At 33.3% G+C, this 24,516-nt stretch overlaps 2 protein-coding genes across 2 annotated transcripts; both read left to right on the forward strand.

Moving 5' to 3' along the window:
* The first annotated feature begins 374 nt into the window (after window positions 1-374).
* LOC129615113 (uncharacterized) lies at window positions 375-1,715 on the forward strand. Its single transcript, XM_055530189.1, has 4 exons — window positions 375-538; window positions 581-777; window positions 870-1,302; window positions 1,502-1,715. Exons 1-4 carry the CDS (start codon window positions 375-377, stop codon window positions 1,713-1,715), a joined length of 1,008 nt encoding a protein of 335 aa, XP_055386164.1.
* Window positions 1,716-18,679: 16,964 nt separating this feature from the next.
* Window positions 18,680-20,364, forward strand: LOC129615114 (piggyBac transposable element-derived protein 4). The gene is made up of 2 exons (XM_055530190.1): window positions 18,680-19,956; window positions 20,058-20,364. The coding sequence occupies exons 1-2, from the start codon at window positions 18,680-18,682 to the stop codon at window positions 20,362-20,364; spliced, it is 1,584 nt and encodes a 527-aa protein (XP_055386165.1).
* Window positions 20,365-24,516: the final 4,152 nt, after the last annotated feature.

Here is a 24,516-nt window from a genome sequence, read left to right on the forward strand (position 1 = left end):
CACGGTGAATGCGCCACCGGATCTCTCAAACTTCAAAGTGTGGTAGAGCGACCCAGAATGGTTGCAGAAACCAGAGTCACACTGGCCGACTAAAATATTACTTCAAGATACAGACAGCGAGATAGGGAAATCAACTCTATGTCACAACACGATCATTAATGATAACGAACGCAACGAGATTCACGAATTGGAAACGCGATATTCATCATTTACGAAACTCGTCAATGTAACGAGTTACCTCAAAAGATTTATCGCCAAATTAACCAAAAGGAATATAAATTGCAATACATTCATATCAGTGTCAGAATTCAACGCTAGTATAGAGATGTGGGTACAAATAGTGCAACATACTCGTAAGCATTTTTTAAAAAAAAATGTCACAATTACGAAAAACGAGGCTTATTCATACAAATAGTCGTTTAGCGAGGCTTAATCCTTCTCCGGATCAAAATGGAATATTGAGAATGGGATTGCGATATGCACATTTGAATTTCGATGAAAAATTTCCGATTATATTGCCCGATGGAAGCCCTTTTGTGTGACTACTTTTAGAGAAAATTCATCGCGAAACTTTACATAGTGGTGCTCAACTTATGGTCAACGTAATAAATAGAAGGTTTTGGATCGTTGGTGCACGTGATCAAATTCGACAGCAAATACATAAATGTATCACGTGCTATCGACAGCGGGCTGCAGTTCAAAAACAGCTTATAGGAGACTTGCCTGCTTTTCGGGTTGCGGCCAGTCGGCTATTTACATATACTGGCGTTGACTGGCGTTGATTATTGCGGGCCATTTGAATTGAGAACACATAAAGGAAAATCCGAGGACATATAAGGCGTACATATCTATTTTTGTATGTCTTGCAGTTAAGGCTATACATATCGAGCTAGTCACAGACCTCAACAGCGAGGGATTGATGGCAGCATACGGAAGATTCAGTACCAGACGCGGCAGGTGCAAGGTACTCTATTGCGATAATGGTACTAATTTTGCCGGCGCTAGCAAAGAGCTTGCAAAGCAACACAAACAGATGTTACAACAATTAAAATCAGATTTAGCACAAGTACTTGAACATGAGGGAGTAGTTTTCAAGTTCATACCACCTGGTTCAGCTCACTTTGGCGGATTATGGGAGGCTGGTGTCCGCTCTACAAAGCAGCATCTTAAAAGGATACTTGGAAATGCAAGGTTGACATATGAGGAGTTCTCAACGGTCTTAACTCAGATTGAGGCTTGCCAAAACTCTAGACCTCTTTGTGAAGTTAGCAGAAATTCAGACGCCTGGACATTTCCTGACTGGTGATGTAACTATAACACAACCTGAACCTTCTTTGCTAGATTTAAATGAAAACAGATTAAACAGATGGCAGCTATTGCAAAAATTACATCAAACCTTTTGGACACGTTGGAGTAAAGAATACCTATAATGATTGCATCATCGTCCAAAATGGACTAAAAGGACTGACAACATAAAAATTGACGATTTGGTTTTACATAGGGACGAGAAGTTGCCACCAAGCAGATGGTTAATGGGTCGAATAACAGAGATTCATTCTGGTCTCGATGGACTTGTTCGACACCCGATGGAGTTGTTCGAATTAAAAACGAAGGATAACATGTTGAAACGCTCGATTGCAAAGATATGCTTACTACCAGTAGATACGATGGAAAATTATGATGAAACTAAAACGCAATCAATCGAAACCGATTAATAGCATTTTTGAAAAACAAAAAAAAAAATCGCGTAATGTATCGTTATTTAATCGTACGCAAGTAGCACTACACTTAATGCGCAATAAAAAGAAAAGAAAAAACGGGAGGAAATCGCGCAACCTAACGTTACCGAATTGCATTTTTAGGGTTTTTAGGGGGGTATAACTTCTAGACGGGGGGAAGTAGGAAAAAATTTTCTTCCACGGAAAACATCGCACTACCTAATAACATTTATTTACGGTACTTAACGTAAAAAAAAAAAAAGTAGAGGCACCTAATACAAACACTTGTAACCTAAGATTAAAATTAACTTAAAAGTAAGTAACACTTAAATTAATTTAAGTTACTTAAATTAACTTAAGTAACACTTAAATTAATTTGTTAGTTAACTTATTACTAATAGATTTTTTTTTCCTAATTCTCACTTCCTGAATTTCCGGAAAGCGAGATAGAGCGCTATAACTTCTTCCTTCTATCCCTCTGCTCTTTTCGTTACAGGTGAAGACTTAAAGGGACATGACTTTAGTGATGGGTACAATTTGCATTTGGAACGTATAATCGAAACTTGAAAACTTACCAAGAAACACTACTTTATATACAAAAAAAAACATTTTTGCTACTTATATAAACTTGCTGCAATCCAGTTCAATCCACTCATCGGGCTGTGTTTCTTGACCTAAAAATTGAATATATTGGATTTGGCAAGTAATTTTATTTGTAATAAAATACTTACATGAATTTGCAATGTCTTCCAGTTATGCATCTACCAGTCCAGATGAGGTTTTCAAATGCCTGTCGAGCACTTTTCTTTTGCGCTTCATCCTCCACCGTTTTTTCCTTCCACTTGTGCATTTTTTTGGACTCCGTCTCCATTAAATCTCCGTTTTTGTGAAATTATATTTTTGTTTCTTTAAACACTTATGTTCACCTCACAATGTAAATAAAACTAATGGGCAGTTTGCAGCGATCATTTCTGCACAAACATTATATTTCAATGCCAACTGTCACCTATGGTCATAGACGAGTTTATGTAGAGTTATAGTCAGCTATTGATAGAAGTGTAATGGAGTAAGAAAAGGAATAGAAGGTGAATGAAATGTAGAATGGAAGGGGAAAATAGCGTAAAATAGAAAAGAAGAAACGTAGAATTTTACAACAACAATTTGTATTGCGATGTACATAAGATTGATACATTGCATTACAGATTCGTTGACCTATATCATATGATCTATGTAAAAGAAAAGAAGAAAAACGTTAACAACCAAAAAATGGGACTGGCCAGGAAAAACTTCACCGTTTGCTCAACCGTTAATTCCAGGAATTGTAAAAGGGACAGAATGATTCAGAAGAAGTACTACTAAATAGAAGATCGCTAACCGCAACACATCGAATTTCGAATTATAAATTTTTGTTAAACATAAGATAATTTTTTCAATTGTATAATTTAAACGGAAAAAATTGGTTAAGCCAAAGATAGTTTTCTTGGATTATATAATTTCAACTTTTTAAATATAACATTTGTAATATAAAAGAAAAAAGAGTACATAATTTTTTTTTTTGGATTTAGTGCTTTCTACAATAAACTGTGATAATTATAAAACACAAAAACTTATCTTTCATTTAAAATTTTAAAGCTGTTAGCAATTATTCGCGAACACACTGACTGGACTAGTTTTGAAGAAGAGATAGAGAAGCTATTAAGCAATATCAATAGTCGTACAAGGGTGTCAATAATTTATTGTACTCTTTGGTATTCGAGCAACCAAATTTAATTTTTAATATTTGATAAATTTTGGTATATGATTATGAAGGAGGAATATTCAATTTATATTTTACTAATGGTTAAATTTTGATAATTCTGTATAGAAAACTTTTATAAGAAATAACACTTAAGAGTGTCAATAATTGTACCCAACAGGTTACTTTCATTAATCTTATTTATTTATTTACTTCTCTGAAGAGCAAAAACCTGCTCGTATAGAGTGTACACTGTTCAAATATATAACATACCATAATTACCGACCGTATTGTGTAAACAATAGGTAGGTTATGTGATGGCAACAAATTTTGCATATCGAGTTTTCGGTGGGAACGTACTTCTCCATAGTAGGGAAGTGTAAATAAACTATTTTTAGCAACCTGTCGGTCTGTCGGTCTGTCGGTCTGTGTGTGCATGCGTGTATCTCAAGTTCGGCATAACCGATTTTGATGAAATTTTATATGTAAGTTTGTTTCCACCATGGCACGGATCGATCAACTTTTGGTATATATCAGGCCTCGGGAACTGTACTTTTTAGCGGGCCTGTTTTACATTTTTAAACATTTTGAAGAAAATATTCAACCGATTTACTTGAAATTTCATATATAAGCTTTGCTCGATCATACGCAAAAATTCCTAACTTTTGGAAGAAATCAGGCATCAGAAACTGGGCGTTTACTACGGGCCAAATATACATTTTTGTGTATATAAAGAGAAATAATCAACCGATTTCATTGAAATTTAATATATGAATTCCCCGTATTAAAACAATGAACATGTAAATTTTTTTGGAAAGATCAGGCATCGGCAACTAGACGTTTACTACGGGCCAAATATACATTTTTGTGTATATAAAGAGAAATAATCAACCGATTTCATTGAAATTTAATATATGAATTCCTCATACTAAAGCAATGAACATTTAACTTTTTTGGAAAGATCAGGGCTCGAGAACTGATTTGCGGGCCGATTTTACATTTTTCACCATATCCACAGAACAAATTGATGGAATTTCTTGAAATTTGATATTTGAGTTCTGGTTGTTACCGAAACTAACTGGCGAGCATTTCAGGGAATTCGGGTAGCACAAAGCGAAACTCTACTAAGAGCCAAATTTACATTTTTCTAAGTATGTTAACTATAAGCTTACTAATGTCCTAAAAATTGGAGAGAAGTATTTAACAGACATTTTTATAATATTCTGTAACACTTTCATTTAACTAGACAATACTCAATGCGGTCGGTTATGTGCTGACCACATCAGATTTTTTTTTTAAATGAATTTGGGTCAACTATTACAATTATTTTCATTCACAAACGAAACTATTTCTAGGATTGCATATATTTAGGATGAACGATTTATGCAGTCCTTGAAATAAAGCAAAAATTAACTTAAAGAGAGGTTAACATAATGCTTGATTTTAAGTGTTAATTATAATTATATATAAAATAATTATATTTTTTAATGTCAAAATGCGTCAGAAATTCAAATTTTACAAATTTCAAAAGGCGATAACTTGAGAGGGTGTGGAGATGGAAAAAAATTTTCTTCTAACGAAATGAGCTATTTTTTAGTGCCTGAAAGCTACTAAAATTTCAGGCTCCCACAACCTGGGTTCTAGAAGAAAAACTTGTATCAAAAATTTAAAAAAAACGGATTTTAGATAACGGTAAATTTGAACGGCCATTTTATTTTTTTAAAGTTTAACTATAGTGTGCTGCGATAAGAGAAGCAACATACTGGCTTTCTTCGTTTGCAAAATTTGAAAAATGCTTATGGTTTCATTGGAATAAACATTTATAAAAATGCATTTTTAGGGTTTTTAGGGGGGTATAACTTCTAGAAGGGGGGAGGTAGGAAAAAATTTTCTTCCACGGAAAAAAGTTTCTAGTAAAGGTCTATGGACATATTAAATTTCAGTTTTCTCTTCAAAGGTGTAGAAGTTTTGTAAACATGTTCACGGACGGACCGCGGACAGAGTAAAACTAACAAGCACTTTTTTTCAAAAAATTTTTGGAAAAGTGCTGAAAAGGAGAAAAAATAGAGTTGACCGTGTCAACTCTGTGGTACCCGTACGAATTTGCTATCCTATGTGCGAATAAATATGTCATAGCTGACTATGGGACATACTATAACTTTAAGTTACCATATTAATTTATGCAAAATTTTAATACTTTCAATATTTCCTAAGATACGGTCAAACTACTATTGAAGTTGTATGGCAGCTACCAGAAAGAGCCAAGCAATTTCATCGAATTTTATCAAACACATTAGATACTATTAGATCAAAACCATACACTTGAGTCTATATCTCAAACCATTATTTCTTAGAGTGACAAAAGGTAAGGCAAATTTAGTATATCCTTCGAACATACGTTCGAACGGGTATAATTACATATTTTATTATCACAGTTATATTTACTTTTCATATTGTCATAATCATCAACATAGTGTACACGACAGCTAAATCTTTTACAAATTTCGCAAAAACGAAATAAATTTTATCTGAGTTCGGATACACAGAAAATAGATGGATCACCATTCCTTCTCCTCTTCGTCGTAGCAGCATTAAAATTTTGACTTAATTGATCTGAGTTTTTGACCTACTATATAATTACAAAATAAGAACTCAGATTGGCACAAAAGAATTGCAAATTGTAAAAAATGGGTTTTAATAAAGTTGGGTCAAACCAATGGTTTGTATTGTAGCACTTTTCCCTTCAACAATTCAGGAAAATACTGCTTTTAAAAACAGGCGGGGGGGGGGGGGGGGGGGGGGGGTGGTGAACATAAGAAAACCTATATGTGTGGAATTATTGCTGAACATGCGAATAACTTAGTAACGCAGAGTTAAATTTGATTTCTACGGTAGAAAAAAAACTTGAAAATTTATTTATGTTACTCTTTTACTAATAGATATATTTAATTTCTCTAAATTGTGACTTGTGAGATTATATCTCTGATACATGGACTGCAAGTCGCTCGCAGGTGAGCACGGTTTCTACGAAGCCTTTTAGATTTACACATTGGTTACACAATGGAACTCAACATAAGTATTTTTAATATTATTTATAGTCATGAAGTTCAATGTGTTAATTCTGTTTTAATGTTTTCAAAAATATATGAAATTAGTGCCATTCGCACTACAGGCGCCTAGTACTGTACTATTGTTGAAATGTTTTCTATAAATATACTCAAAATCGGTTTTCCTAACTTGATAAGAATATTAAGAATTTTAAACGCTAGATAATTAAAATAGTTAATTTCAAAACTATACAATTAAATTCATTCTTAAAAAAAAATGTTTCTTCCCAAAAATAATTCGAAGAAGTAATGTGAAAATATTAATAAAGAAGGTTTAAGTAAATCAAAATACCTCCGTGTATTGCATGAATAACCGAAATTTATTTATTTGTATTAAAATATTAATTATTTGTACAGTTTTACAACTTATTTCGTTAAAATAAAAAAAAATTGATATATCAAGCTTTAATTCAATTAAAATTTGTTCTATGGCACAAGTTGAATTTATAGTTGAAAAAATTTTGTTAAGACAAAAAAAGTGATTGAAATTTGAAGATTTAATTGAATTAAAAAAGTTTATAGTTGTAAGTTGAAACTGAAATTAAAGTGGAGAAATTTAGTGATTGAAGTCGAAATGAACCAGCAAAGAAAAATGTTAGATTTATAGGTTATGTTTGCAGATATGTTGGGGAGACTAAGGCTGTCGGTTTCACATTTTCCTAACATGTGAAGCTAAAAATTTTGCTAACAAATCCGACTCTCACCTCCCAGAAGGTAGGTAACATAGTTATCTGCTGCGTGTCTCCTGGGCAACTTACATAGGAAGGCTGACGAGAGCGGGCGAAAGCGAGTACTCGGCACTTATGCGGGTTTCGTTGGTTAGGAAGCGTGGGCGGTAAATCAAGAAGCGTCTGACCTAAAATAGGCGGCTCCCTGGTCTGCATCTGATCCCTGAGGGACGGCAGTTTTTGAATCCTGGCAGTAGGTATAAAATGCAGAATTTAATCATTTGTGTAATGGACAAAATAAAAGGATTAAGTCCCCAGGTAATCCAACTACGTTGGAGAATCCACCCTCTTCGGAGGTCGGATTTTGGGGAGAGCCATTTATTGCATTGATTGATCCGTTTAGGAGGAACGCGAAAACCCGGCGTTTACCACCTACATCTGATGTGCGGATTTTAGAAAAGAACAAAAATATAGAAGGTGGACTACCGAACAATCAGGCTCCACAGACAAGTAAGGGTATAAGCATGAGTAAAGGACAAGCCAAAGGAAGTAATGATCAGATTGCTGACATACATAACAGGATTAACCAACTAGAACAGTTCTGTCTGGCTTTGAAAAAACGAGGTTCTTCAACTGAGGGCTGAGAATGAGAAGCTAAAGAAAGAGAAACATGTGCAAATTACGAACAATAAGTCTAATGATAGAAGTTATAAAGAAAAAGATGCTACACCACAAGCAAAGTAGGTGAGGTCAATCTTGAACGCCTACTCAACAGATGAGGAAGAACTCGCCAGAGGAACAGATTGGATCCTAAAGCAAAAGAGGTCCAATAAAAACAGAAAAGCGAATTCTAAAAGTCGTGGGAATGTCACGAAAACTGTAGGCCGCCTCCAGTAGTTATAAGTAATGTGGTTGAATATAATCAAATATAGTCAACATTAAAAAATAAGGACATCAATTATAAGGTTAAAATGATTAATAACAATCAATTTAAGCTTATTGTAAATTCCGGAATGGATTACAGGAATCTTATCAGGGCCACGAATGGATTTGGACTAGAATGGCATACCTATGAAAACAAGCAGATTTATAATTTATTTTGAGGAGGGTGTTTTTTAGTGAATTAAAGTTACACACTACTGCTTTTCGTCTGGCAGTGTCTTTCGAGATTTTTCACCATTCCTCTCGGTAAAAAAAAAAAAAAATTTATACATTTATACGAAATTTTAATAGTGCAATAGTTATATTAAAATTTTAATAGTGCAATAGTTGAAATAAAGTTTACATATATAGATAATAAAAATAATGATATTTAAAGTTAAGATTCTATGCAACAGCAATTTGGCATTTATCATTGGTACTTTTTTTGATTCTTAGTATGTCACTAAAACAATGCATTTGAAATAAATGACTTTTTGTTTTGTTTTTCACGAAAAAAAATTTGGTCATATCTTCTACCCATAAAAGCTAAAATTGGTTTTCTGTTCTAACACCTTGAGGCCTGTCATAGATTTCTTTATTGCCTTGATTTTTTAAAACCTACTCAACAATGAAGAAATGTTTTTATGTCTTTTTCTTAATTAGGAATTCCTCTTTTCTTTGAAGCACTTAAGTTTAAATACGCATAGGTCAGCTTGTTTCGTCACAAAACGTAATTTTGTGGATCAGAAACACAGGATCAGAAATTCAAAAAAACTAGCTTCGCCACTGGGTAAGATAATTTTTTATACCCTGCACTTCGTGAAGGGTATATTAACTTTGGTATGGAGTTTGTAACTACTTGAAGGAGTCATCTGCGGTATGGACATATATATATATTCTTGCTCAGCGTAAAATTCTGCGTCGATTTAGACATGTCCGTCCGTCCGTCCGATCGCACGATAACTCAAAAACGAATAATGCAATCGACACCAAACTTTCACAAGTTTGTTCTTTTGTGCCAAGGACGAACCCTGTTGTTATTGGACTAAGTCGGACAACGGGTTCGGGTAGCTGCCATACAACTCCGAGAGTTTATTTTAAATATTTCAAAAACTAATAAAGCTATAAATATAAAATTTTGTATACGTGTGTCCAATTATATTCTACACATGCTTAAAAATTATAATGGGATAGCTGCACCGGTTCGGGTGGCTGCCATACAACTCCAACGGCAAATTTTTTATATTCGGAAAAATAATAAAGTCAGATTCATGAAACTTGGCAGTCATGTGTCCAATTATAGGTCAAATATATTTCTGAAGTTTTAGAGGAATTGCTTAACAGGTGCGGGTGTCTGCCATACAACTCCAGAAGCTAATTTTAAATATTTGGAAAAATAATAAAGTCAGATTCATGAAACTTGGCAGTCATGTGTCCAATTACGGGTCAAATATATTTCTGAAGTTTTGGTGGAATTGCTTGACAGGTTCGAGTAGCTCCCATACAAGTCTAAAAGCTTATTTTAAATATTTGGAAAAATAATAAAGTCAAATTCATGAGACTTGGCAGTCGTGTGTCCAATTATAGGTCAAACATATTTCTAAAGTTTTGGTGGGATTGCTTGACAGGTTCGAGTAGCTCCCATACAAGTCTAAAAGCTTACTTTAAATATTTGGAAAAATAATAAAGTCAGATTCATGAAACTTGGCAGTCGGATGTCCAATTATAGGTCAGACATGTCCGTGAAGTTTCTATAGAATGATTTCACAGGTTCAAGTAATTGCTATACAACAACGAAATGTGCAGGGTATAATTCAATCGGTTTATACCGATTGAAACGTTTTTACTTGTTATAATTAAAATACAAACACGTATTTTTCAAGTTAAATTTTTCGCAATTGTTAATTATTATAATATAATTATTATTGTTCTTTTATTACATTTCAAAATTCGTTTTGTAATCTCATTTTTTAATTTATATTAAATTTATTCAATTACTAAAAATACTTATAAAAAATAGTTAAATAAATGTTAACATTATGACACTCTTTTTCGGTATATCTCATTTAATATTAGTATTCAAACTTGAAATTTAATTTACAATTGTATTTTATTTTCTTTTTACAACTTCTCTGTTTTATGATTTTGATCAGAGTGACCTATTTAACTTTAAAATTTTCTTCGATACAAAAAAATTACCGTGAAGAATGCAGTTAACATAATATGTTTTAATGGAAAAATGGATTAGCCTAATTTAAAAACTATATAAAAAAAATACAATTTGGCATCGACCTGGAGTGTGAATACATTGTGCTTTTCTTTTTCCTTTTCGCCTTGTGATGCCACTAATACACTCGTACTGTTTTGTACCGTTTATAATTTGTGGCTTCACTCGGTCGGTCAGGTAGTGCAAAAATTATGTTAAAATAAATCAAGATGTCAGCTGCCATTGGATACCAAAACAAAGGTAGAATCACTTTGCTTTCTTTTTTTTTTGTTTTATTTAAATAAATTTATAAAGTTAAAAATTGTGCCTAAAAGCAAAATAAATGTTTTTAAAGTGTTTTATTATATTTATAAAGTGTTCTTTTGCAATGTATTTTGTTAATGCATCATACATTGCATTTGTTTACATTTTGGCCTCATCTATTTTGTGTTGTTTTTGTGCATAAAGTACTAATATTTCTAATTTTTTTTTCAGAATAGCCCAGAAGTCTGCACCCGCCAAGGATAATGGATCACAACAAGTAACAGGTAAATGTTTTTACAAAATAATAATTTCTTATTAGAATATGAATGCTTTCCAATTTTGCTGTTGTTTTTGCTTTTCTTTTTAGGTTTTTTATAGCATGTTGGACCGCATTTGAACACAACTTTTCGTTCATTTTTGCTTTCAAGTTTTTAAGATATCTCCGTTTTTGTATATTAGCTTAAATTTTCTCACAAATTTTCAGCATAACATTCTCCAAATCAGTTAAATTACTTAAATTAAATGGTAATCCTGCCAAAATTAAATTTTTAACTTCAATTTGGTAGGACTCATCCAGTAAGCTTTCTAATTCACATATTTTTGCTTCCAATTCTACGTTGTTGCATTCTAGAAGGATTCGATTATTAACCTAGATTGGATCAAGACTTGCTAATAATTAGTGCTAAATATAATTAGGTGCGAAAAAATTAAAATAAAAGTTTTAATAAAATAATACAAGTGTGCATACATTTACACATATGTATATAGTGTATAATGCAAAAAATATAAAACAAAATTTATAAAATTATAAAAAATATATAACAATCAAAAAAACAAAAAAAAAATCATAAAACAAAAAATAGAAAGGTATATAACATATTCTTGTTATTAGGTATGCACTGATCGCATGGTCAAAATAAGACAATAATAGTGAAGCCATAACAAAACTTACATTAGACACTTGATTATATATTTACATTACACTTGATAATACGAATTTGAGAACAGAATTAAATGCTATGAAAGAAATGCTTAACAAATCATTTAATTAAAATTCAAATATATCAAAGAATCAATTTGCTATTCTTGGCGAGGTGGAGTGCGCAGAAAACGTAGTAAACGTTAATAATATAATGTAGATAATGCGGGAAATGAAAAGCAAGGTCATGACACATATGTTATTGCAATTTTAAGAATAAAAAATTTAAGTAAAAAAATAACAGACAAGTCAGGAAACAATATTACTGAGGGCACATCTAAAAACGATACAACTGTGAATGATGCAAGTAATATGAAAAAAAGTTAATAAAAAAATTCCACTAATTAAGGTTAATTCTGACGACATACCCACCATATTAAAAGTGTTACTAAAGTACAATTAAATATAAAAATCTTTGTTATGAAATCTTCTAATAGCACACACCATACAATATATACAGACACTGAAGAAGACTACAAAAAAATATTTAGTACATTAATAAACACACAATGTTTCTCTTTCACAACAAAAACCGAAAAACCAATCAACCTAGTTTTTAAAGATTTGCACGGAAACTACGAACCTGAAACAATTTTCCAAAACTTAAAAGAACTTAAAATTGAAAATGCCTCTTTTAAAAAGGTATTGAGATTAATAACAAAAAATCTGTCGTCGAAAACAAACTGTTGCTAATTTATGTTATACAAGTTGAGCCCAACAGCAACGTTGAAAATATTAACCATCAACTTGTCAAATGGGCAAAATTAAAAAAACCAGTAATAAAACAATGTGCAAGATGTTAGAGATTCAACAATTCCCCTTCCAACTGTAATATGAATACAAGATCCATCGAATGTGGAGAAAATCTTGCAGAAAATAATTGTAAAATTTTTAAAAGCAGTTCACTAAAGCAATTATATTGCGTTCATTGCAAATCAACTGGCCGCCCCGCATCATACAAACAATGTCCCGTATATAAAGAGAAGATGAAAAAATAGAGATATTGTGTAGAAAAAACAAAATATGTTAGGCAAAAATAAAAACAAAATTAATCATATTAATAACTATGTACTAATTATATACTAACGTCTCTTTTGCAAATGTTGCAGATATATAAAATAATAAGAATAATTAAGTTAATGAAAATATAATTACTAACTAGTGCATTCAACTTCGAATAGTCGAATATCCGGATATCCGGATATTCGGGGTTGTTTTAAGGTATTCGCTATCCGGATATTTCGAAATCAGTATTCGCGAATAGTCGAATACTATATTTCTTCTTTTATTTTCAATTTATGTCAACAACGCGCAAAATAATTCTAAAAAGTTTATGTATTACGTTTCCAATAAATAATGGATGGATTTGAAAGGAAAATATACAACGTCAACACTAATATACACTTGACTTGACAGCTGATATTTATACTGGAATACCCCATTCTATTTGCAAAATTAAAATTGCGATTAAAAACCAAACTTTTATCTACATATTTGTTACGCAATATAGTTATCATTTGTTATTGTTTAAAAAAAGCCATAACAAAACAAAAAAAAACAAGTAAAAACGTTTCAGTCGGTATAAACCGATTGAATTATACCCTGCACCTTTCGTTATTGTGTAGCAATTACTCGAACCTGTGAAGTCATTCTATAGAAACTTCACGGATATGTCTGACCTATAATTGGACATCCGATTGCCAAGTTTTATGAATCTGACTTTATAATTTTTCCAAATATTTAAAATTAGCTTTTGGAGTTGTATGGCAAGTACCTGAACCTGTCAAACAATTCCATCAAAACTTCACAAATATATCTGATCTATAATCGGACACACAACTGCCAAGTTTCATGAATCTGACTTTATTATTTTTCCAAATATTAAGAATAAGCTTTAAGACTTGCATGGGAGCTACTCGAACCTGTCAATCAATCCCATTAAAACTTTAGAAATATGACCTATAATTGGACACACGACTGCCAAGTCTCATGAATTTGACTTTATTATTTTTCCAAAATTTTAAAATAAGCTTTTAGACTTGTATGGGAGCTACTCGAACCTGTCAAGCAATTCCACTAAAACTTCACAAATATATCTGATCTATAATCGGACATCCAACTGCCAAGTTTCATGAATCTGACTTTATTATTTTCCCAAATATTTAAAATTAGCTTCTGGAGTTGTATGGCAGGTACCCGAACCTGTAAAGCAATTCCTCTAAAACTTCAGAAATATATTTGACCTATAATTGGACACATGACTGCCAAGTTTCATGAATCTGACTTTATTATTTTGCCGAATATAAAAAATTTGCTGTTGGAGTTGTATGGCAGCCACCCGAACCGGTGCAGCTATCCCATTATAATTTTTAGAACACGTGTAGAATACAATTGGACACATGTATACAAAATTTTATATTTATAGCTTTATTAGTTTTTGAAATATTTAAAATAAACTCTTTGAATTGTATGGCAGCTACCCGAACCCGTTGTCCGAATTAGTCCAATAACAATAAGGCTCGTCCTTGGCACAAAAGGAAAAACTTGTGAAAGTTTGATGTCGATTGCATTATTCGTTTTTGAGTTATCGTGCGATCGGACGGACGGACGGACGGACATGTCTAAATCAACGCAGAATCTTATGCTGAGCAAGAATATATATATATGTCCATACCGCAGATGACTCCTTCAAGTAGTTACAAACTCCATACCAAAGTTAATATACCCTTCACGAAGTGCAGGGTATAAAAACTAATTAAAAAATAATAACATTTAAGCAAAAGAAATTCACATTAATTTTTAGCCCATATCAAAAGATGTTTCGTTTCAAAAAGTCTGATGTGTGGAATCACTTTGAAAAGCTATCTAATAATGAAAAAGCTAAATGCAATGTATGTGCCAAAACTATAGAATGTAAAGGCTCATCTACAAGTGCGTTAATAAACTATCTCAAAATCCATGACATTACAATTACTAAATCAGAATCTAATGCTGAAGAAAATAGTATACCAACAAAAAAACCGAAAATTGAAAATATTTTAAAGTACATAAATAAAGACACATTGGGTGCTATTTTATATAGATTTGCCGCCCAAGATGGCATGCCAGTTCATGCAATAAAAAGTTCAAAAGCTGTTAAGGGTTACATTGAATCGAAAAATTTAAAGATGCCATTAAGCGAAGCTACTATTTGGAAAAAAATTTAAATTAAGAAGGTGTCTAAATATTATTTTCAAAATGAAAACTAATAAAATAAAATAACAATAAAAATTTTTTATTTTGGCATTCTATGTTAATTTTTTAATTTTATTTAATTTAATATATACTCGTAATATCTGGATAATAACCGGATATTCGAATAGTTGACAAAGAAGTAATCGATATCCGGATAGTTGTAAATGCCGAATAGTTGAATGCACTAATACTAACATATGTAGGAATGAATGATAATTTAAAATTATGACGAAAAATGTAACACTTTGTGAGAACTATGCAAAATTACGAACAGAATTACAAAATCATTCATCGAAAATCGCTTTTCTGTTTGAAAATTTACATGACTGAACGAATGTTGCAACAACATAATATTTAGTCAATTTCGTTGAATATTAATTTTTTAAAATCTGTAGTTACGAGTAAACAATTATTCTTACAAGATTTTTGATCTAGAAACAATATTGACGTCGTCACATTGTATGAAACAAAATTATCTAAAAATGGTTGTTTAAATTTTAAATATTATAATATAATTAGACAGCACAGGCCCGAAAGTAATTTCGAAAAACTTGCAATTTTTGGTAGGTCGCAAATAGTGAAATCAAAAGATATAAGATCACCGCACTAAATGTGGAATATTATCATCGTCGGCTGGCGCTGATTTGAATGCTCATCAGCTTCTATTACCTTAAAAGACTCGTTAAGGCCCGATGAACAATGTGGGCATGACTAGCGAATAACACCGTTTTTAATGTCTTCAAATTTTGGTTCACCGACTTCAGCGTATTTGATGTGATATGTGTTTTGACCCCACTACAACGAATCCATTTAACTTTCCCAGCAATATTTTTTTTGCAAATGGAACATTGTTTATACGCCATTTTAAATTATTTTGCTTCATATACAATTTTAATGGTCAATTTACGAGTATAAAATTTTCGATAGTCTATTTGTATTGTAATAGAATAATTATATAATTTTCCTTCAAGTATGTTTATTGAGTTTATATTGAATTATACCCTGCAACTTGTTAATCTGCAGGGATTAACGAAAATTTATTGATAGTCTTGATAATCTGCAGAGTATAAATATTTACTTTTGAAATATGTACAATTAGCTTTCAGTGTTTTATATCAAGTACTCAGACCTGTCAAACCTCTCTATCGAAACTGCACGGCTATGCCTGACCTATAATTAGGGCCACAACTGCCAAGTTTCGCGAACCTAACTTTATTATTTTTCCGAATATTTACAATTAGCTTTTGGAGTTATATCATTAACATTTTCAGAGTATATGTAGAATATAATTTAACGCACTGGTACAAAATTTGATATCAATATGTCTTTTAGTTTTTGAAATATTTTTAAAAGTCTGTTTGTGGCCTTAGCGCAAAAGAAACAACTTGTAAAAGTTTTGTGTTGATTGCATTGTTTTTGAGTTATTGTACGATTGAGCGGGCGTACGGAATATATACACATGTCCATACCGTAGACGACTCCTTCAAGTGTTTGCAAACTTGATGCCAAAGTTAATATACACTTCATGAAAGTGCAGGGTATTTTTTATAGGCAATGATCTTTTTATATGCATCTTTTTTACAACATTTCTTTTCTTTAGCGTTAGTTCTAAAATATTTCGAGGATATTTTGAATAGCCTGTATTTCACTGAATTAAAAAGGAAACGATCACCGAGTTCGTTTAGATATTGGCGATTTTGTTTTACGTATATAAATTTCCAACCCAATACTGTTTGGAATTGCATTTCAAAAATATTGTTTTCTGGTTGGCTTGAAAGTTGGAATTTATTTTCTAGATGAGCTTATATAGCTGTATAAAGAAGTTAATAACATATTGCGGAGGAACTAGTATGAGCGTAGCCCACTTATTAAAGTTTAAAAGTTTTAAAACGGTCAGAATGTGCTTATTAACATAATGTATATATGTATATGTTTTTTGTAACAGTGCATATACATACGTTTTATTTATAACAGTATGGCAAATATTTAACATCTTTAAAAATAACAGTATGACAAATATGTTAACCGTTATGAAAACTTTAATTTCACTACTATGGCATAACAACAAAACTATAATATTAACAATAATTCAAATATTGATAATAATTAAAACGCAATTTGATACATTCCTTTTAAGCTTCTGAAGGTTTCTTATTTACTTTAACAACAACATATTTACAAGTGAGTAAAAAAAAGGAAAAGACAAAAAAAGGAAAAACGGTAAAGTTGGCTGTGCGAATATTTTTAATATTTTTTCGAGAATTCATTATACCGAAAAATAAAAAATTTTAAAATTGCGCAAACGCAGCAACTTCTTTCACTTACAGCAATTAAATTACATAAATAGTAAATAAAGTTGGGTCAAATTAATGATTTGTGATGTCGCACTTTTCCCCTCAAGAGACGTTTTAATACTGCTTTTAAAAAAATCAATTACTACTTTCATTCATTTAAAATGTTTGCAGTATTTGCAATCAAACAAAAAAAAAAATGTAAACAGGCGCTAATATGATGTTTGAATTCATTAGCTTTCTCTAATTATAGCAATTCGAAAAAACTTGCAATTTTGGATGATGCAGAAAATTCAAGTTTTACAAATTTCGGGACGCGATAACTTGAAGAAGGAGCGGAAGTCCAAACAAATTTTCTTCAAACGAAATTAAATATTTATTAGTGTCTAAAAGCGGCTAAAATTTCAGACTTCTCCAGCCTGTGGTTTTGTTTTTTTTAAAGTTCAAATATGTAAGCCACAGTAGAAGAAACTAACCACTACTTTTCTGCGTTTGTAGAATTTGAAAAATTTAAGTAACGATCTATGCATTGTAACAGGTCCAAGGACAAAAATTAACAAGCACTTTTTTCAAAATTTTTTTGAAAGGTATTAAAATATGAAAACTAGGCTACGTAACGTATTACCACAAGTTTTTTCAAATATTTTACATCGTTTTTCTCTTTAACATTTAGTTGAGGTCTAAGATTTTGCAGTTTTTAAAAATCAATCCATATTTTGATTAACCTACTTCTCCTGTTCTTGGAGAGAACATAAGTGAAACTGTAAGCTATTCCAAGACTTGGAGAGTGAAACTGTAAGCTATTCCAAGGCTTTTATAAAAGCAAAAAATCTGATGTGGTCAACACATAACAGAGCGCAATGTGTATTGTCTAGTTAGGTGAAAATGTTACAGAATATTATAAAAATGTCTGTTAAATACTTATTTCCAATTTTTAGGGCATTAGTAAGCTTATAGTTAACACATTACGTCCCGTGTGCACACGTTTGTGCTTTTCATTGAACTTCAAGAAAATCCCGTGTACACATATATGTGCGTTTTGTTGAATTTGAACTCAAACATCTTTATAAAATAAGAGAAAACGCCTTTATAAGATAAGGAGCGAGGTAACGGTTAATTTCAAATTGTTTTCATCTGTAAAGTTAAATAATTTCGTCTGATCTCAAATTTCTCAAGAACTCTCTCACTTGAGTTCTCATTTGTCCCGTAAGGTCACTCTCTCACATGGGGTTTCATTTGCCCTGTATGATCTTTCTTTGTCTATTCTATAGTCTCCCGTGGTATATTATAGCTTAGCACATTTTTCAAATTTGGTTTGAAAAAAACGTTATTTGCTATATAAGAACGATATATTTGCAGTTTTAAATATAAAAAGACGTAAACAAATACATATAAACTAAAATTATTTTTAGAAACCATTTCAGGCAAGGTAAAAAAATCATTGAAAAACTGTTATTATACAGAATACAGTTTTATGTATGTATACACATATTTATTGAATTATTTTATAGCAAATTGCATATTTTTGAACCCACATATCAACAATAAAGTGAAACATGGATGAAATCGAAAATATATATTTTGAAGAGGATCTTGAGGATATCCTTTCAGACATCCCCAGTGAATATGCAGAAAGTGATGAGTCTTCTGATTCTAGAATTTTCGTACCAAGACAACGAGTAATGAGATTGTCAGATTCCTCAGAAAATGATGTAGCCGACGAAAATTTGGATTGGTCAGAAACTGATCTGCCGAGAAATCTAAATGATTTTGAAGGTGCTTCAGGAGTGAAAATATTTCCAGAAAATCGTGACAGCGTAGAAAATGTAACATCGCTTTTTATTGGTGATGATCTTTTCTCTACTATATGTGAAGAAACAAATAAATATTACTCTCAAAATCGTCACAAATATAAAAAAGTGGAGCATACTGCAAAGTGGTATGACGTAACTAATATCGAACTGAAAAAGTGGTTTGCCCTGGTAATAATTATGGGGTTGGTAAAAAAAAATTCTATAGCTGATTGTTGGTCAACTAACCCTCTGATTGAAATGCCTATTTTCCGGAAAACTATGACTCGTAATAGATTCCAGCAAATTCTGACCTTCCTTCATTTTTCAGATAATTCTATTATACCATCAAATTCGAATCGTTTAATCAAAATTCAATATATCATCGACTACTTTTGTAGAAAATTTATGGAGATCTACACACCCAACCAAAATTTATCATTAGATGAGGGTATGATTCCATGGCGTGGTCGTCTAAAATTCAGAGTATACAATCCCATGAAAATAGTCAAATATGGAATTTTAAATAGAATGTTATGCGAATCTAAAACTGGTTATATATGTAACTTCAAATTATATTCAGGTGAAAGCAATAATTTGCGGAACACTATTACTGAAGTATTGGCACCATATTTGAATAAATGGCATAACATTTATGCTGACAATTTTTATAATAGTGTTGATTTAGCAAATCATCTATATAGTTTGAAGACCAGAATCTGTGGTACTATCAGGGCGAACCGTGGACTACCTGCCGTTCTAAAAAAGCCAAAACTTAATATAAATGAATCTATATATCGCCGAAAAGGTGAAGTATTATTGCAAGTGTGGCAAGCCAAAAAAACGAAACAAGTAACGATGATTTCAACAATTCACCAAGCGGAAATTCATGATACCGGAAAAATAGATAGAAAAACGGGACTTTCGATAAGAAAACCGATAAGTGTTATTGATTATAATAATTTTATGAGTGGTGTAGTCTTGCCGATCAATATCTCTCATACTATCCTATTTTTAAAAAAACAAAAAAATGGACCAAAAAAGTTACAATGTATTTATTTAATTGCGCACTTCTAAACGCATTTATAATTTACAAAAAATTAAATCCCGACGAAAAGTTGAAATTTTCAAAATTTTTGCTTAGACTTGCTGAGTCTTGGCTAACAGAGAAAAACTCTTACTCAGACGAAGATATCGAAGCTAGTGAACCTAGTACTTCTTTTACAAGAACACCTCGGGCTGATAAACGAGGACGGCTTTCGGGATCCATAAAACAACACGAGTTGATAAAAATTTTCAGCGATAAGGCCAACAAATTTGTTAGAAGGAATTGTCGCGTCTGTTCTGCGCATAAAATAAGAAAACCAAGTGCTTATATGTGTAAATCTTGTAAAGTAGCATTACATATTGGAGAATGCTTTCAAAAATATCATACCAATAAAAAGTACTAAACTGTTTAATTATCCATGTACCAAAATTATTAAAATATATTATCATTTTAAAAACTATTGAATTATATCTATTATTATATAACTTCTAATTGGTTACAATTTTGATAATTCGAAGCTGTTTTGTTCAAGTTTCTGAAGCTAAAAAGCATTTCAAATAAAATAGTTTTTTTTTAATTTGCCCCGGTACCAGAGGAAAGTTTTTTAGAAATAACGCCGGGAGGTAATGTGAAAAATACCTAGAAAAATGTAAATTTGGCTCTTAGTAGAATTTTGCTTTGCTGTACCCGAATTCCCTGAAATGCTCGACAGTTAGTTTCGGTAACAACCAGAACTCAAATATCAAATTTCAACAAATTCCATCAGTTTTCGAGCCCTGTTCTTTCCAAAAAATTTATATGTTCATTGTTTTAGTACCAAGAATTTAAGTATTATATTTCAATGAAATCGGTTGATTATTTCTCTTTATATATGCACAAATGTATATTTGGCTCGTAGTAAACGCCCAGTTGCTGACACCTGATTTCTTCCAAGAGTTAGGGGGTTTCGCGGATGGTCGAGCGAAGCTTATGTATGAAATTTCAAGCAAATCAGTTGAATATTTTCTTTAAAGTGGTCAAAAATTTAAAACAGGTCCGCTAAAAAGCGCAGTTCCCGAGGTCTGATATATCCCAAAAGTTGATCAATCCGTGCCATGGTCGAAATAAACTTACATATAAAATTTCATCAAAATCAGTTCAACCGAACTTAGATACACGCATGCACACACAGACCGGCAGATCGGCAAACCGACAGACCGACAAACCGACAGACTGACAGACCGTTAGACCGGCAGACTGTGGAAGGAGGAACTTCCAACTTATAATAGGAAATGATGCCAATGCCCAGCACACCGTCTGGGGAAGCAGTAATATAAACAAAAGAGGTGAGTGCCTACTTGAATTTATATATAGCAATAAATTAATGGTTATGAATGAGGGCAATAGGCCGACATTCATAAATGCAATTAGGGAAGAGGTCCTTGACATCACCCTTTGCACTGAATTTATCGGCAGTAGGGTTGGTGGATGGCATGTCTCAAATGAGACAACAAACGGAGTCGGGTATGGGTTCGGGCGTATACGGTGTTCGTCCGGACACGCGTGTATATGCAACCCTTGACCCGTATTGCACAGTGTTCCAGGCCGAAATACATGCAATAGAGATCTGTCTGAGATTCAATTTGGAAAGGGGGTATAGAAACCGCACGATCTATGTGTTCTCAGACAGCAGGGCTGCACTGCTGGCGCTTCGTTCAGCTCAGGTTACATCCAAGTTGGTCTGGAGCTGCCTTGCTGCACTTATGGAATTGGCATCGGAGAACAGAGTGACGCTCATTTGGGTGCCGGGCCATAGTGGCCATGCGGGCAACGAAGTTGCCGATGGACTGGCGCGGAGGGGATCTGGGGCAGACTTTGTGCAGCCGCTGCCTTTCTGCGGTCTGCCTTCTTCCGCCTTGGGGGCCAGGCTTGCCTGCCTGCTCGCGGCGGAATGCGGCCGTCACTGGCGGGACATGAAAGGGTGCCGTCATCCGAAAGTGTTTCTTTCGGCGTGCTCCAGCGGATTCACCGCAGAATTGCTGGGAATGAGCAGGAGCCGGGTTCGTACTATTGCGAATTTCTTCACGGGGCACTGCCCAGTGAAGTACAACCTGCATAGGCTGGGGAAGTCGGGCTCCCCCCTGTGCAGATTTTATGAGGGTGGCTATGAGACCGCCGTGCACATTCTCTGCGACTGTCCGACACTGGCTGTTCGGCGCCGCAATTGTCTTGGACATGGGTCCCTAAGTGTTCGGGAACTGTTGTCCAACTGCCTTCTTCTTCTGCTGCATATCCACTGCTGGATGTAAGCGTGTACCTTTGATGAGTTAGCGAATGCTGGCAACAATATTAGCGTACTCCTCACGATTTAATGCTATATGAACTAAATTTCCAATTGTTCTTATATTTGTCCAGTTTCTAATATTTCGTAACCAGGACATTTGCTTTCTTCCCACTCCTCGTTTGCCTTCAATTCTTCCTTGGATAATTAATTGCAGAAGTTCGTATTTCTGGCCCCTAATTACATGACCAAAATATGCGGCTTTTTGTTTTTTGATTGTCAGCAGTAGTTGTGGTTATATCTCCATATTTTACTTTTGCAGTTTGTTGCCAATATATATTTCTAATGCACTGTATATCTTTGCCATCTAAACCCATGTTTTCGAGAATCTCTATTAGTTTGTTGTGCTGAACTCTATCGAAAGCCTTTTCATAGTCGATAAACCCTAGAAATACATCTTTTTGTACATCTTTGCAATTCTGGACGAGTACCTGGATCGCAAATAGAGCCTCACGTGTGCCTCACTTGTCTGTGATCTTTACATTTACGAGCATTTTTTTTCTTCGGTAAAGCAATAAAAGTAGATTTGAGCCAGGAAAAATGCGGTGTTGTAAATGTTGTTGAATATTTTCTCCAATATTTTGATGTTGTTGTCATTAATTAGCTTCAATAGTTCGGCGGGTACTTCATCTGGACCTACAGCTTTATTATTTTTAGATGAGTTGATGGCTTGACGTATTTCATCCTTAGTAATAGGTGGGCCCGAAAGTTGAATTGATGAGTTATTTTCTACGACTTCCGCTCGACTAGCTTCTTATATTCGCTTGTATTTTTATTTCTGTGCGATCTTCGTTGTTCCATTAACATCAAAATCTCTTCTGTCATCTAATTTCTTTTTGCCGTATATTTTTTGGTACCTAAATTTTCTTTGCCAACATTGCTCAGCACCATTTTCGTTTGATTCCATATAGATTGCGTATCATTTTCTGGTTCTATGTTCCGTAATTGATCATTTATCTTTGCAGCAGCTCTAGCTCTGATATTTTCGTTTTTCAACCTATCTAGATTTAACCTCACCTGTTGTGGAACCTTGGGTTTCGCAACGAGTTTAGATTTAATTTCAGCTAGTAATAAATTATGATCCGTCGGTACATCTGCTCCAGGATAAGTTCTAGCTCCTTTAACTGATGTGCAAAATCTATTGTTAATTAATATGAAATCAATTTGATTACGTACAATGTGGCTAATTGAGTCTTGAGGAGATTTCCAGGTGTATAATCTGCGTGGTGGTAATTTGAAGTATGTGTTCATTATTCTTAAGTTTTGTCCCTGACAATATTGAACAAGTCTATTCAATTATGTTCAACTCATGGGGTTTTGTTAATTTCAGTACTTTGGTGACTTCTGCATAGAAATCTTCTACTTCTTCCTCAGACTTATCTAATGTAGGCGCATATACCTGGATAATATTTAATGTCAACGGTTTTGCATTAATTTTCAACAACATCACTCTATCTGACTCTGGCATAAAATAATTGGTTACGCAATTTGTTAAGTGTTGCGGAATTATTACTCTACACCTCTTCAGCATCGGTTTCATTGCCTGAATAGTATAATTTTGCTCCGTTGGTTACACATTCGCCTGATCCCGCCCACCATGTTTCAGATATTCCTAAGATGTCGATGTTCAATCTTTTCACTTCATTTACTGTGTTGGCAAGCTTACCAGCCTGATATATGCTTCTCACATTCCAGGTTGCAATACAAATGTCTTTCGCTTTGTTTTTATTAGTTTTACCTCCGGGGATTCTTAGCACCCTCTTACTGCCGGAGACTGAGGGCCATCTTACTTCTTCGTTGTTGATCATAGGTACTTTCTAGGGATTGTTACTTTAGTGGTTTCCCGTTGCCTTCTAAAGGGTTTATAGTTTTCCTTCTGTTTTTACTGCCGTCCCTCTGGGATCAGACGCAGAACAGGTAGCCGTCCATTCTAGATCAGTCGCTTCTGGATTTGTGTAATCCTCATCAGGAGCCCTTACAAGGTGCTATCAGCCGGGCCAGCTGAACCTAGGCTTTTTAACGAGGTTGTTACTCCTCCTCCTCCTTCTTTCACATTCGGGCTTGGGACCGACATAGGCGGAGTTACTAAGATATCCCAACTGCCTTAGGGATATCTTATTATAGACGGGAAAGTAGGGGGGCCACAATAAGTCAAAAATGGCTGCGGTGGCTTGGGAGTTTACTCCTGTCCCACTCGGTTCCCTTAGAATCTATCTATCTATCTAGACCGGCAGA

This window comes from Condylostylus longicornis, unplaced genomic scaffold, assembly GCF_029603195.1.
Source record: "Condylostylus longicornis isolate FDR11 unplaced genomic scaffold, ASM2960319v2 ptg000135l, whole genome shotgun sequence".
Classification (NCBI taxonomy): Eukaryota; Metazoa; Arthropoda; class Insecta; order Diptera; family Dolichopodidae; genus Condylostylus; species Condylostylus longicornis.

Excerpts from the sequence above, each read along its gene's own strand:
- LOC129615113 (XM_055530189.1), top strand. The coding sequence starts at position 375 with ATGTCACAATTACGAAAAACGAGGCTTATTCATACAAATAGTCGTTTA. Across the intron at positions 539-580 it reads CCCGATGGAAGCCCTTTTGT|TGGTGCTCAACTTATGGTCA; the intron begins GTGACTACTTTT and ends AACTTTACATAG. Across the intron at positions 778-869 it reads ATATACTGGCGTTGACTGGC|TTAAGGCTATACATATCGAG; the intron begins GTTGATTATTGC and ends TATGTCTTGCAG.
- LOC129615114 (XM_055530190.1), top strand. The coding sequence starts at position 18,680 with ATGGATGAAATCGAAAATATATATTTTGAAGAGGATCTTGAGGATATC. Across the intron at positions 19,957-20,057 it reads CAAAAAAATGGACCAAAAAA|ACTTGCTGAGTCTTGGCTAA; the intron begins GTTACAATGTAT and ends ATTTTTGCTTAG.